Source organism: Ammospiza caudacuta, chromosome 1 (assembly GCF_027887145.1).
Source record: "Ammospiza caudacuta isolate bAmmCau1 chromosome 1, bAmmCau1.pri, whole genome shotgun sequence".
NCBI lineage: Eukaryota > Metazoa > Chordata > Aves > Passeriformes > Passerellidae > Ammospiza > Ammospiza caudacuta.
Window position 1 is genome coordinate 119441981 of NC_080593.1, and position 13105 is coordinate 119455085.

At 49.2% G+C, this 13105-nt stretch overlaps 1 protein-coding gene across 1 annotated transcript; it reads left to right on the forward strand.

Annotated features, from left to right (window-relative positions):
• Positions 1-1153: 1153 nt before the first annotated feature.
• Positions 1154-2053, forward strand: BHLHE22 (basic helix-loop-helix family member e22). The gene has a single exon (XM_058818853.1). The coding sequence runs from the start codon at positions 1154-1156 to the stop codon at positions 2051-2053; it is 900 nt and encodes a 299-aa protein (XP_058674836.1).
• The last annotated feature ends 11052 nt before the right edge of the window (positions 2054-13105 follow it).

Genomic DNA, 13105 nt, shown 5'->3' on the forward strand with positions numbered 1-13105 from the left:
GGGGAGAGGGAGGACTGGGGACCACCCGCCTCCCAAGGAAGCAAGGTGGACTTTGGCGGTGGGCAGGAGTGGGCACGACGGCTGGGGCTGCTCCGGGGGGTTTCAATTTTATGTTTTTCTTTCCCAGGCGATGCTTTTCGGGAAGACGGGTGGGGGTGGGAGGGAGCTATAAGTTAATGTAAATGCAGGGGGTGGGTGGGCTGGGGGGAGAGGGTGTCACTCCCGACTCCACGGCTAAGTTAGCAGAAGTCTGCTGGCAGCACTCGGAAGGAGAAGTGTTGAAGTGGGCTTTTCTGCAGTGCAGGGCTGTAATTTGCTGAAGGAGGCAAAGAACATCCTTCGATCTAAGTAGGGCTTTTAGTGTGCTCATTGATGAGTGAAAGTCGCCACACATGTCAAGCTAAAGGCAGTTGTTGGGTTACTAACAGGACACAACGTCTTGCAAACATATGCGTTAAGCTGTGTATACAGATGGCAGGGAGAATAATGGAGCAGGCGCCTCTTATAAAGCTCTAGCTGCTGCCTGTCTTCAGACCTGGGAAAAGAAACTATTCAGACTCAGGGCCAGATAGCGCCTGGGATTGTTTGTTACCGTTTTAATCCTATTAATTAAAACGTTAACCTGATTGGGTAGAAAGCTCTGTCCCAACAGGCGAGTCTTCTTCATAATAACCTACTCTCAGAGATAATGATGTAAAAGACTCCCCCGTCTGCGGCGGCTGCTGGTTGATGGGTCCGGAAATCTCTTGAAGGTGAATCCAAGCAAGATAAACGGTGGAAGCGGCTCCACTGGCAGCGCACAATGCCCCAGCGCGGCGCCTGCTGAGGGCGAGCCGGAGCCGCAGCCGGAGCCACAGCCACAGCCACAGCCACAGTCCGAGCCTCAGCCGCTGCCGGAGCCGCAGCCCGAGCCGGAGCCGCCGCCCGAGCCGGAGCCACAGCCGGAGCCGCAGCCGGAGCCGCAGTCCGAGCCGCCGCCGCCGGAGCCAGAGAAGGGGCAGCCGCGGCGCCGGGCACGGCGCAGCTCCGGCGGGAGCCGGGAAACGATTTCTGCCAGCGGGACGCCGGGGAGCCGCCCGCCGCGGCGCGGAGCCTTGGAGGAGCGGGCCGGGAGCTGAGGGGGGCGGAGGAGGCGGAGGCGAGCGGGGCGCCGATGGAGCGGGCGCTGGGGCTGCCCGCAGAAGAGGACCTCTTCCACAAGAGCCTCGCCGCCTCGGCCAAGCGCATGGAGTCCGCCTTCCGCTCGCCCCCGGGGCTCGACCTTTCCCACCCCCGCGACCGCCAGCCCTCGCCGCTCGCCTGCTACGAGGCGTCGGAGCCCGAGGCGCTGCTGCAGCCCGGAGTCGGCGGCGACCCGCTGGCGTTGCCGCCGGGCTCCGTCTGCGTCAAGTACGGCGAGAGCGCCAGCCGCAGCTCGGTGGCCGAGAGCAGCGGCGGCGAGCAGAGCCCCGACGACGACAGCGACGGCCGCTGCGAGCTGGTGCTGCGCGGCGCCGGGGGGGACCCGCGCGTGGCCTCGCCGGCGGCGGGCGGCGGCGGAGGGGGGGGCGGGGGGCTGAAGGCGGCCGAGGGCAGCTGCTCCAACAGCCACGGGCACGGCGGCAGCAAGAAGTCCAAGGAGCAGAAGGCGCTGCGGCTCAACATCAACGCGCGGGAGCGGCGGCGGATGCACGACCTGAACGACGCGCTGGACGAGCTGCGGGCGGTCATCCCCTACGCGCACAGCCCCTCGGTGCGGAAGCTCTCCAAGATCGCCACGCTCCTCCTGGCCAAGAACTACATCCTGATGCAGGCGCAGGCCCTGGAGGAGATGCGGCGCTTGGTGGCTTATCTCAACCAGGGCCAGGCCATCTCGGCCGCCTCCCTGCCCAGCTCCGCCGCGGCGGCGGCGGCGGCGGCGGCGGCGCTGCACCCCGCCCTCGGCGCCTACGAGCAGGCGGCCGGCTACCCCTTCAGCGCCGGGCTGCCCCCCGCCACCTCCTGCCCGGAGAAATGTGCCATCTTCAACAGCGTCTCCTCCAGCCTCTGCAAACAGTGCACGGAGAAGCCTTAAGCGCCGCCGCCGTGGCCGCCCCCCGCCGCCGCCGCGGCCCCGGGGAGCGGCGACAGCCGGCGGAGCGGTCCCGGGCCGGGGGGCGCGGAGGCGGCGCAGGGACTGAGCGCTGCCCGGCCCCGCCGCCCTCCGCCCGGACTCGCCTCGCCCTTGCCCCCGGTGCCGCCGAGCCGGGACCGCGGCGGGAGCGGCGAGCGGCGGGGAGGGGGCGCGGGCCGGGGGCGCCGGGCAGGGGGGAAGGCCCGGCCCGGGGGGCTCGCTGAGAGTCCGGACAAAGGAGAGGCCGGGAAATAGCAGGCCGGGCTGGGAGCCGGGGCTGTCGCCGGGGACAAATCAGAGAGGGCACTTGAACATAGATTTTTTTTTTAATTAATTATTAGCAGTATTATTATTATTATTATTCTGAGCCAGGAAACAAACAAACTTGAAATGTAAACTTATTATTTAAGTGACTCGCAGAAACAAAGAGACTGGACCATTGCTAAGGAAGACTTTGTATTTTTTATCGTCTCTAAACTTTGATCCTGTGAAAATGCGCAAAGTTTGGTGAGAGTGATTTAAAAAATCGAGAGAGTTAAAAAAAGACAAAAAATAACTGATGAAAACCCCTACTCCGTATCGCTGAAAGTATCGCATTTTTAAAGAAATATTTATGTGCACCTTGTTTCTTTCCACTTTGCAATGATGTATAAACAAGACGTGCTATTTATTTGTTATTCTTTAAAATGACCCTTCCACGCCAACAATATGTGTTAAGGTCATGGGTCTTATGTGCAGTTACTTTAAATGCTTCTAAAATTCTGTTTATGGATTAACTTAAACTGTGTGCCAAGTGTTTAAAACATTTATTTGCCAACAACATATAACCAGAAATGTTGATGTATCTGAGCTGCTTAGGTTTATGAAAGGTCATCTGGATTTTAAGTTGCATCATCCCTGTATTTAAATTGAGCTTTAATAAATTGCTTCAGTCCAAAAATTACAGGAAAAGTGTATTCTTAATTGCTCAACCAACTGATTTTTGAAAGGGTATTCTTTGCATTATAACAGGTAATAACTATTTACTTTTACAAGGCATCAGAGCAATAGCTGCTACAAGAACACTTGCCAAGCCAATGTTTTCCCAGGCGCTGTGTTTTCGAAGGTATAATTTAAACCGCTTTTAATGTGTATGTAAATTATTCTGACTGTGGATAATTATTTAAGTTTAAATACTTTAAATACTTTAGGCTGATTTACAGAACGCGTGGAATTCTTCTCTTCCTTTTTCAGGGGATGTGGGGGGCGGGTTTTGATTTTTTTTTAATTAATTTTTTTTTTTTTTAAAGAAAAATGAGAGATGAAAAGCAAGAAGTAGCTATTTACCCAAAGTGAGCCTTCAGTTTGAGTTTGCATGGCTGGGTGGCTGTCTCTCTGCCATTTGTAAATCAAGATTTTTTTTTTTTAATTTTCTTTTTTTTTTCTTTTCAAAAACGAGTCCTGCTTTTTTCCACTACTTGCAGATAATACAAATTCGGACTGTCAGGTTGGATGGCAAAATAGGAGCCATGATGGATCTCTTGGCAGGTCACGGATGTGTAAAGAGTGATATATATTAAATAGGTCAATCAGATTATGACAGCAATGTACGATCGTTTGTATGTGTATCTATGTCGGAAAGAATCTTTATTAAAATATTTTGAACAAACGCTTGTATTACGCTGTGCTTTGTTAAGCATATCCATCCAGATTAAAGAAGCTGGATGGTGGGGGTGGGTCGTTTTCTTTCCTTTGCCTTGCTCTGAGCGCGCCCCAGAACCCTCCTCATCACCCCACTCCCGGCTCCGGGTGTCCCAGGCAGCGATGGGAGAAGTTTTTCCTCCCTGGCTGCGTTCCTCCCGCTCCCGAGGCAGGCGGCCCCCGGCGCTGCGCGGCGGCCGTGGGGCAGCGCTTGGCCCTGCCCTGCCCTGCCCGGCCCTGCCCGCCCCGCGGCCCCACGCCCGCCCCGAGCCGCGCGGTGGATGCTCCGCGGGATGCGCTGCAGCACCGCCCCCCCGCCTCCTCCCGACCCGCGAGTGTTGGAGCCGCCCCTCCCCTGGCGGCCCCTCCGCCCTGCCCCAGAGCCGAGGGCAGCGGGAGCGGGCTGGGAGCCCCCCAGGCCGCCTGCTCGGCGCTGAGCCCGGGCCGGGGTCCCGGCGCTGCGGCTCCCCCTCCCCTCGGGCCGGCGCCGGGTGTCCGCGGAGCCGCCTCTCCCAACGGCAGCACCGCAGGCGGGGGAAGGGTATAAATATTTTTTGCTCCACTTCCCATCAAAAAAGATTAATCAGAACCTGTAACTTTTCAGGAAACATAACTGTAAAGTGCCACGGAGCTGTGGGAAGGCAGCCCAGAGAGGGTGGGCAGATCAGCCCCCAGGCGCAAGGAGAAGCGTCTCTCAGCATTTACTAGACAAAGGCTGGGTGCGTCTAATTATGATTATTAAAACAATTTCCATGACGATGTCTAATATTATGTTAATTTGAAAACAACTGTGTATGAAAACTGTCGACTATAATACCTAAATTCATTTAATGAAACACATCGTTAAGGCAATTAAACCTCCTGGATGTGATTAAGGAACATAATTACGACACTGTTCTGCGCCATAATTGGGTGTCTTTAATCAAGGGGTAAAGTGATCAGCAACACAGCCATTAGTTTGTATTGTTCTGTCTCTGCTGTCCATCATTCTGATTAGGAATTAACCACCGCCACCAGCTTGGCGTGGTGCGTGCCTGTGTGTGTGTCTGTGTGAGTGTGTGTGCGTGCATATGACATCGCAGGACACATTTGCTGCAATATTTACCGCCTAATGTCTCTGGCTACCGAGCGGGCTTCCTTCCCGGAGAGGTTCCCTTGGAAGGCGCGGGCGCTGCTCGGCTTTGCCCGGCCGTGGGGTGGGGGACAACAGGCCGGGTCCCAGCAAACTCCTGGAGCGGCCGGGACCCAAGGTGGGGAGGAAGCGAGGGGCTGGGGGAGGCCCAGCCCTGCCTCCCGGCTCCCGTGGCCGGGGACAGGGTCCCAAGTGTGCGGGCCGGGCCTGGAGCGCTCCCCGGGGCTCTGGGGAGCGATGTCTGGGGCACATGGAGAGAGCTGTCCGCTCTCCGCTCCCCGCCTGCCTCTGCCTCGAGCGACGGGACAGCGGAATGAAAATCTTTGTCATTGCTGGCTACCGCTGCCGCCCGACTTTGGGCTCTCTTGCTCCCTCTTCGACTGCTTCGGAGGGGGCGAGGGGTCCGTGCCAGGCAGGGGTGCTGCCACTGCCGGCCCCGCTCTCCGGTCGCGCTGCGCCGGGCATCCTCCCTGGGAAGCGGCGCGAAGCCACTGGGCCAGTCCCTGAGCGGGTCCTGCCAATGCAAGCGTGAGGTGTGCCGGGCTGGGGGGAGGAGAGAGGCTCCCCCGCCCGCCTTAAAGCTTCACTTAGCCAGAAATGAACATGTACCCTTTCAAAAGAGCTTCTTCCCCGTTCCCAATCGCCCCACGGAACCGGGATCTCCCTCGGCCTCATCCGGAGCTCCCTCTGCCCCCGCCGCCCAGCCTGGCTCCCTTCCCCGGCCCCTTACCCCGGCTCGGAGCCTAGATTGTCCCAGCATGAGTGACATTGGCTTTCCTAATGTAATGACTTATGAAAGATATAATCATGTGTTAAATTGAATCCTCCGCTTAACTGTTAATGGTGTGCTCTGGGCACATTTACGTATTAGATGCTATGGTAACTAATTACCACTAGAAGAAGGGATAATACACTTTCCAGACTTTGACAAATAATTATGAGTGTTCACATCCCTGCTAGCAGCAGTTGCAGCGGATCTGCTGGAATGAGTAAGTGAATAAATGAATGGGTAAGTGAACTTGTGTGCATGGAGGGGACTAGATAATGAATAGTGGTCAAGTGAGTTTTCTTATTAAAACCTTTAATGAAAATGTGATTTAGGGTGGAAGGGGGAAAAAAGTGCGACGCTGTCTCTAAACGTAATTAAATCGCGTAATATAAACATCAGAAACATAAATAAGTTTGCTTTTAATTAAAACTCAGCAGTCAGAGTAAATTATCCACGTGCTCGGAAACTTCTTCAAAGCAATTAACACTTCCTTTTTTTTTTTTTTTTTTTTTTTTTTTTTGGTGATGCTGGTGGCGGAGGGAGGTTGTTGGGGGGTAAAACAAACGAGCCGGCACTCCCGACTCTTTCCAGGATCATTTGTAACTGTGATCGCACCGTCCCTGCCCACAGGCCGGACTGATCCTGGGGCGCTAAGCAGTGGGCGAAGCTCCTTGTCGGAGCGGGACAAAAGTTTGGGCAAGTCACTCTGGGCCCCTCCGCGGATTCGCTGCTGCCCCTGGGCCCGGCCCCGCCTGGGAGAGCTCCGGCACCGGCGGAGCCCACGGAGGGCACAGGGCAGGCTCTCCCTGCAGCGCTGTGCGCGGCTCAGGGCGGCGCCGCAGGGGTTAAGCCGATTGTGTTCGCTCCGCGCTGCCATCCCGCCGGAGCCGGAGCCGGAGCGGGCACGGCTGCCCCGGCCCCCAGCCCCACGCGGGGGCTCCTCGCAGCCCTCCACGCCGCAGAGAGGACATCTGCTAAATGAGCACAGGGCTGCAGCCAGCCCCATCTACCCCCGGTCACTCATCAGCTCGGTGTCACCCAGCCCGCCCACACCCGCCCCCGAAGCGCTCCGGAGGGGAATCAGGTCTGGTTCGGCTCGTTCTCCAGCCTCGGGAAGGGTTAAATCCTTCCCCAAGCCCCTAGTTGCCCTTGTCCTCTCAACCTGATTCAGAGACGTGTAATAAAATAGGAAGCAAATTTATGGTCTGTTTCAAGCACTTTACTGCTGTATTTTTAAATTCATATATGCACATATAAGAACTATGATCTGTGAATAATTTGAAATGCTATAGGAAAATGATGTATTTTAGATCAAACATAACCGTTTTCTTACGTAATTGTCTCGGATTAAAATAAAAAAATAAAGATACATTTCGAAGAGAGACAAAGCTGAAAATCTAATGACAGCCATAAACTGCTAGACAGCCATAAATTAACGTCTTCATCAAACACTGAAGGGATCAGTGCCTATCTAAATCAACAATTATTTCTTCCGAGAAGTTGCAGAACAGATTGCCCCTTTAATACTATTTTTAAATCTTCATAATTGAGGATTAGGGAAAAACAATCGCCTTTCCAGAGTAAACCTCCTCTCCACCAGCCGAAGCCATCCAAACTCACCGAACACCCAGACCGCTTCCCTAGGAACCTCCTCGGGGGCCCCTTGTCCCACTGCAGCATCCCTGGGAGCTCGTGATGCTTTTAGGAAAGGGCACGCAGGAGTCTTTCCTCACCCCCCTCTCCCCTGATTTTTGTCGCGGGCCGGGGGAGGTGGGAGCGCAGGGAGCACAAGCCGGCGGCAGGAGCCCGGCGGGCAGCGGGCGGGGATGCGGGGATGCGGGGATGCAGGAGGGCGAGGATGCGGGGATGCGGGGATGCAGGAGGGCGAGGATGCGGGGATGAGGGGATGCGGGGATGCGGGGATGCAGGGATGCGGGGATGCGGGGATGCGGGGATGCGGGGATGCGGGGATGCGGGGATGCGGGGATGCGGGGATGCGGGGATGCGGGGATTCGGGTCCCGCCGCCGCCGCGGGCCGGGGGCATCCCGGAGCGGCAGCATCCCCCGGTGCTTCCAACAGCAGCTCAACTAATGCCCATCCGCTTTCCAGGTTCAAAGCTTTAGCGAGGCGGCACTTCTCCCAGCTGCAGCCACCTGCGAAGCCGGTTTTGCAAGAGGCTGCTGTAAAGAATTCATTTTTTAAAGGCAACTGAAAGATACGTTGTGAAGAGAGGCGATTCACTGGCTCGCAAGATGGAAATTAGACAGGGAGAGACTTGCTGCCTGTAGGAGATTAGCGAGCGACTAAACTGTTTGGAAGAAAGAGGTAGTGGGAAAGATGAGCTGATGGGGAAGAAGTCGCTGTCAAAAGTCATCACAGGGTGTTTGCCTACTGACTTTTACTCTCCCTGTAGCCAGAACTTAGACTTTTATTCAACTTTTCTGTACTCATAGCTACTGGTTTTGGGGAAAAGAAAAATAAACCGACACATTAGTGTCAAAATGGGTTTAACAAATCTTTGAAGATAGAAAGAATCCTGCAAGGGTTCTAGCCAGAACAGCTGAAGCTTAGGCTACTTTTGATTATTTATTTTGGTGTGAATAGTTTTGAAGACGAGCACATTTCTACTATTCTGAATGATGTACTCATACAACGTCAGTAAATGAGATCCCAGGAAAGCCTGATGCATAGAATAAACACAGAACTGGTTTATATGAGGATCAACACCCCACCACAGCTTCCTTGCTTTCACTTTAAAATGAAACATTGTCTACTTTTTTAATATGCTATTATATATATTTATTTATTTATTGCTAATTATAAACATAGACAATAACTTAAGGATCATGATACTTTCATAAACATACCTTTGAGGGGTGTTTTTGTAATGAGATAATTTTTCTGTTATGTAGTAGGTGTGGAGATGTGACTAGCCAGGGTGCATAGGCTGGTTTAGGTAGTAGATAGGAAAATACTTCAGTTTCTATGGTCTGGCAGCTAGAATAGTTCTATTCATATGAGTTAAGCATATGCATATTTTGATACCTTGAACAGTTTTAAAATACAGTGCTATACAAGTAAAATCAAGACAGTACCTAGTATCAAATCAAATACTAGATAAAATACAGTGCTAGGGGATCTCACTAACTCCTTCCTTTCGAGCTATCTTTCAGACCATTATGGAAAGCTCACTCAGAAATGTGCCCTTTAAGAAATCTCAAACAATGCCACTTTTTAATGTATAAATTTCAATAACTGCTAATGTAGCCTGGAGTTAGAACAATTGCACAGCTACACACACATTTACCAAACCCAGAAAATGCTGCAGGTCTGTCTTCTCTAGGAAGCATCTTCAGTAACCCTCACAGACATACCTGACAAGCATTTCTGCATAAAGGAATGGAGAAACACCGATGTCTTTAGGGTACAGCCTTCCTATTAAATACCTGGAGAACTCAGCAGCTACAGTGATACCTAGAAAAGCCAAGTTGTGCTTTGCTGGTGCAGTGCTGTGCATCGCAACAATTTCATTCATATCCCCTTTTAAAATGAATGATCTGTGAAGAGAGAGTATTTTACTTTAGGTAGTACATCTTGTACTACATGGAGGTTTGCAAAAGTAAAAGCCTAGGAGTTGTACTTAGGAATCACTAGTGAACTGCAGATCTTTATATTAATTTTGAATAATGTCCTAAGAATGTCAGAAGTACCACTATTTTAATCTCACCTGATAAGAATTGGCTTATGTTTCCTCGTGGGGGGGGTGTGATTAAAAAGACTCGCTACTTTCCAATATTCAGACGAGTTTCTGTATTTCACTGCTGAATTAAATGCTTTTTTTTTAAATTACAGAAATACCTGTCAAGATCAAGTAACAGAAAAATGTAGTATGTTAAAATAATAATTAAAAAATTAAAGCAATAGTTGTGAATCTGTGAGAAAAGCATAAGCATAAGCTGGAAAAAATAACACAGACAATCATTCAATATTAAAATAGATATATTCCTTTTTATTGTGCCCTTGAAATACAAAATTCCTTTAAGATGTTAGATTACTAAAATAATGAATTTTCTATTTTCTTGCTCAGGAGTACCTTAGTTGATCTAGGAGCCTGAACAATGGATATTAACTGTTAAAGTAGAACCTAGCCATTGTTCATCTATATACAAGTTGTGAGTTTGCAAAATTAAGAGCACTTCACAATCTCTTGAATGACCATTCAATAATGACAAAATAAAAGATCATGTAAAATTCTACAAGAAAAATTCACAGACCAGTAATTATTCATAAAAATAGCAATGCCAAAAATAGTCACATGCAGCTGGCTTAAAAGCATAAAGAACAACTCCTACATGGTTTTTTATTATTAATTAGGACATATTGACAGATATGAAAATCTAATTTGCAAACAGGTACAGATATACTAGATGGTTTCCTAAATAATGTAACATTTTAAAAAGTTTACAATAGCATCTAGCAGTACTAAGTGCCAGCATGAAAATGGAGAACATTCAATCTGTAAATTAAAATAAGAAGAATAATTAAAAAACTATGTATTAGCATTCACATTAGTTCATGATAAATTACCTTTCTTCTTGGGTGCTATAAAGGGCCAGAGTGACTTAATAAAACTATTTTTTTAAATGAGAAAAAAGGTGCTTATATATTTTTTAATAGCAGAAGATAGTATTGATACAGTCATAGACACCAACAACTCACAGTCAGAGGCTGGTAGTGACCAGCCGAGTCACATGTCAGACTGATGGGTGAGTGCACCAATTCCTCAGGGAACAGTAGAGGAATTCAGGGGTACCCATGTGCTCCTCCTGCCTGATCCTGCACCGCCAGGTCTGTGGATGCCCCCAGAAGGCATGGCTGGGCTGGCAGGGCAGAGCCCCCTGCTGAAGTGGAGAGGTGGGAGAGGGAAGCGCAGGTCTGCCTCCTCCCACCCTGCCCCGCAGCCCCACTGAACGCTGGCAAAGGGCACTGCTCTTTCTGCCTAGATGGCTTTGTCTCTTCGTGCTCCAGTGACAGACACTCAGAGCTGCACAGTCCTGGGTCCTGCAGCCAAGGAGGTCATCAAAAAGGGTCTTGTACCCTATGCAATGAAACATGCTCTTCTTGGCACAGTACCCTGCAGCTAGCTTGGCTCCAGCTGGGACTTTTGGGGATGCTATTCCCTGTTGTGCTGTCTCAGCTTATTGACCAGGAATACCAACACCATGGGCCTTTCAGTCCTGCTCCATGGAGACTGAGTCACCCTGGTCAGACCAGCTGCTGCCCCTCAGTATGTCCCCTCCTCAGTGGCTGAATGCACGGACCAGAAGGACTTAACCTCCCTGTCCACCTCCAGCTCTCACGGCTTTACATGGGGTGAGGCTTTCCTCCTCAGCAGCTGAGGTGTGCCAAGGTAGTGATGCATTGCTTACCAGCCAAACCAATCTGCCAGGAGCCTGGGTTACCAGGGACACAATTCCAGGCCAGGCTGGGCAGACCCTGCCTTGCATTTGATTATTTTGGTTCTTGAGCAAAAAGAGCAAGCATTTTTAACCCAGCAGAATGTTGGTCTCTTGTGTGGTGCTCTCTAACTCTGATGCAAGGTCTCCAAGCAGCTTCATAGAGGTTTCATCCAACTCCTAGAAAAGACTCTGACCCTTTTCTCTCTTTTTTTTTTTTTTAAATGGAGCATATCATACAGATTTAATTTGCTACTTTGGAGACAATCTAGTTCTTCTTTTAATTTCAGAATAGATACCATAAAAATTGATCAGCAATTAATCTGAAACTACTAATTATTTGCATGTACTTTTGGCACAGTCCTATTATGCCCTATCAAATTATGCAGCAGCCAGTGATACTCTAATTCAAAATCCGAAAAATAGAATACAATTATAAAAAAGAGGCTTCTGTTTAAAACAAATACCCACTGTTTTTTTTGCAGTTGCTTCAGGTTTGTTTTAAAGTTGGATGCCAAAAAGGATTCATCATAATTGTAGCATGAGACATTTTACAGCTTACATATAAGCAATAATGGAATACAATCAACAGTGTAATGATATCAACATTCCCTCTCTCAATAAACCAGGCTCTAATGTCCAAAGTGGATTGTGAGCTACAGCTGAGTACAGAATAGCTTCTACAGAGTAACCACAGGAGTAAGTAACCTGAGTACAAGAATGTCTCCATAAAAAACAATTTTACTTTGTGGCACAAAACAATAATCAGCTTTTGCTGTTGATCAAATGTGGAAGTAAAGTTAAAGCATTTAATCAACTGCAAAGTCCATTTAATGTAAGTAATTTAATGTAAGTAATGTCCTAATTTGTAGACATTATTGATATTATATATGAAGAGAAAATGTTTATACGATATATCTCAAAAAACCACTATTTCATTCATGGAGGACTTGGAATGTGGCTATAGCAACCTCTGAAAGTCTTTCTACTGATGATGACACTTATTTAGGGTATGTGCTTTACACAAATAACTGAACAGGCTTCTACAAAAATAACAATAAGTAATTCTTAGTATGTAGGTAGTAGTTTTCATCCATAAGCCATCAAGTGCCATATAGATTAGTAGAATTTCTGATTTTGAAAGACGTACTCTGCCACATCCCAAAGAGAGTTGTTTTTTTAGGAAGACAAGGCAAGGCCCACAGATGTGGCTATTCTGCCATTACAATTATCACCTTGGCAAACTGAGACTGGACAGCCACGGGAATCCTCATCAATCTCTGAAGTGATGGCTGGGAAGAGAGACAGAGTCTAAACTCTCAGATTTTGTGCACTAGGAAATTAATTTTCCAAACAAGAGCTGGGCACCCAGTGAAGCAGGTTGGGCAGCCAGTATAAACTTCTGTGGCTGCCCAGGGTTTTCACTTGCTCAAATTTTGGCCCCAGGGAAGGGCCTGTTTTCCAATTTGCAGATGGACAGGTCTGTTTCCAAACACAGGTCACACTACTTTGCCTAACAACTTAGGCAAGGTAAAACAATGTTAAAAAGCATTTTTAGATACCAGACTTGCCCTTGAAACTGTCTTCCTGTTTTGCCTTTTTGGAGAAATGAACAAACATAAGAAACGGTCAAAACAAATGCATGAACATGTTACTAAGAAACAGTGAGAGAAAGAGAAGCTAATTTTCGAGGTGATAATTTCAAATGGGCTTCTATATTTTCTCCCTGAAGAACATGCTTTTTTGGGGGGGCTCAAGAGCCAAAATAGATAATTTAGGCTTGATCGAGAGCCTATTAAAATCAACAGAACTTCTCTTCTGATGTTAAAATGATTGCAGGAAAGAAATCACATGTTTTAAATTTTTAAACTGCACCAAAAAAAAAAAAAAAAAAAAAAAAAAGGAAAAGGAGCAAGAAAGCAAAGCATTCACCATCAGTACATAAACCTGAAGTTAGAAAAGTGTTTTCAGTAAG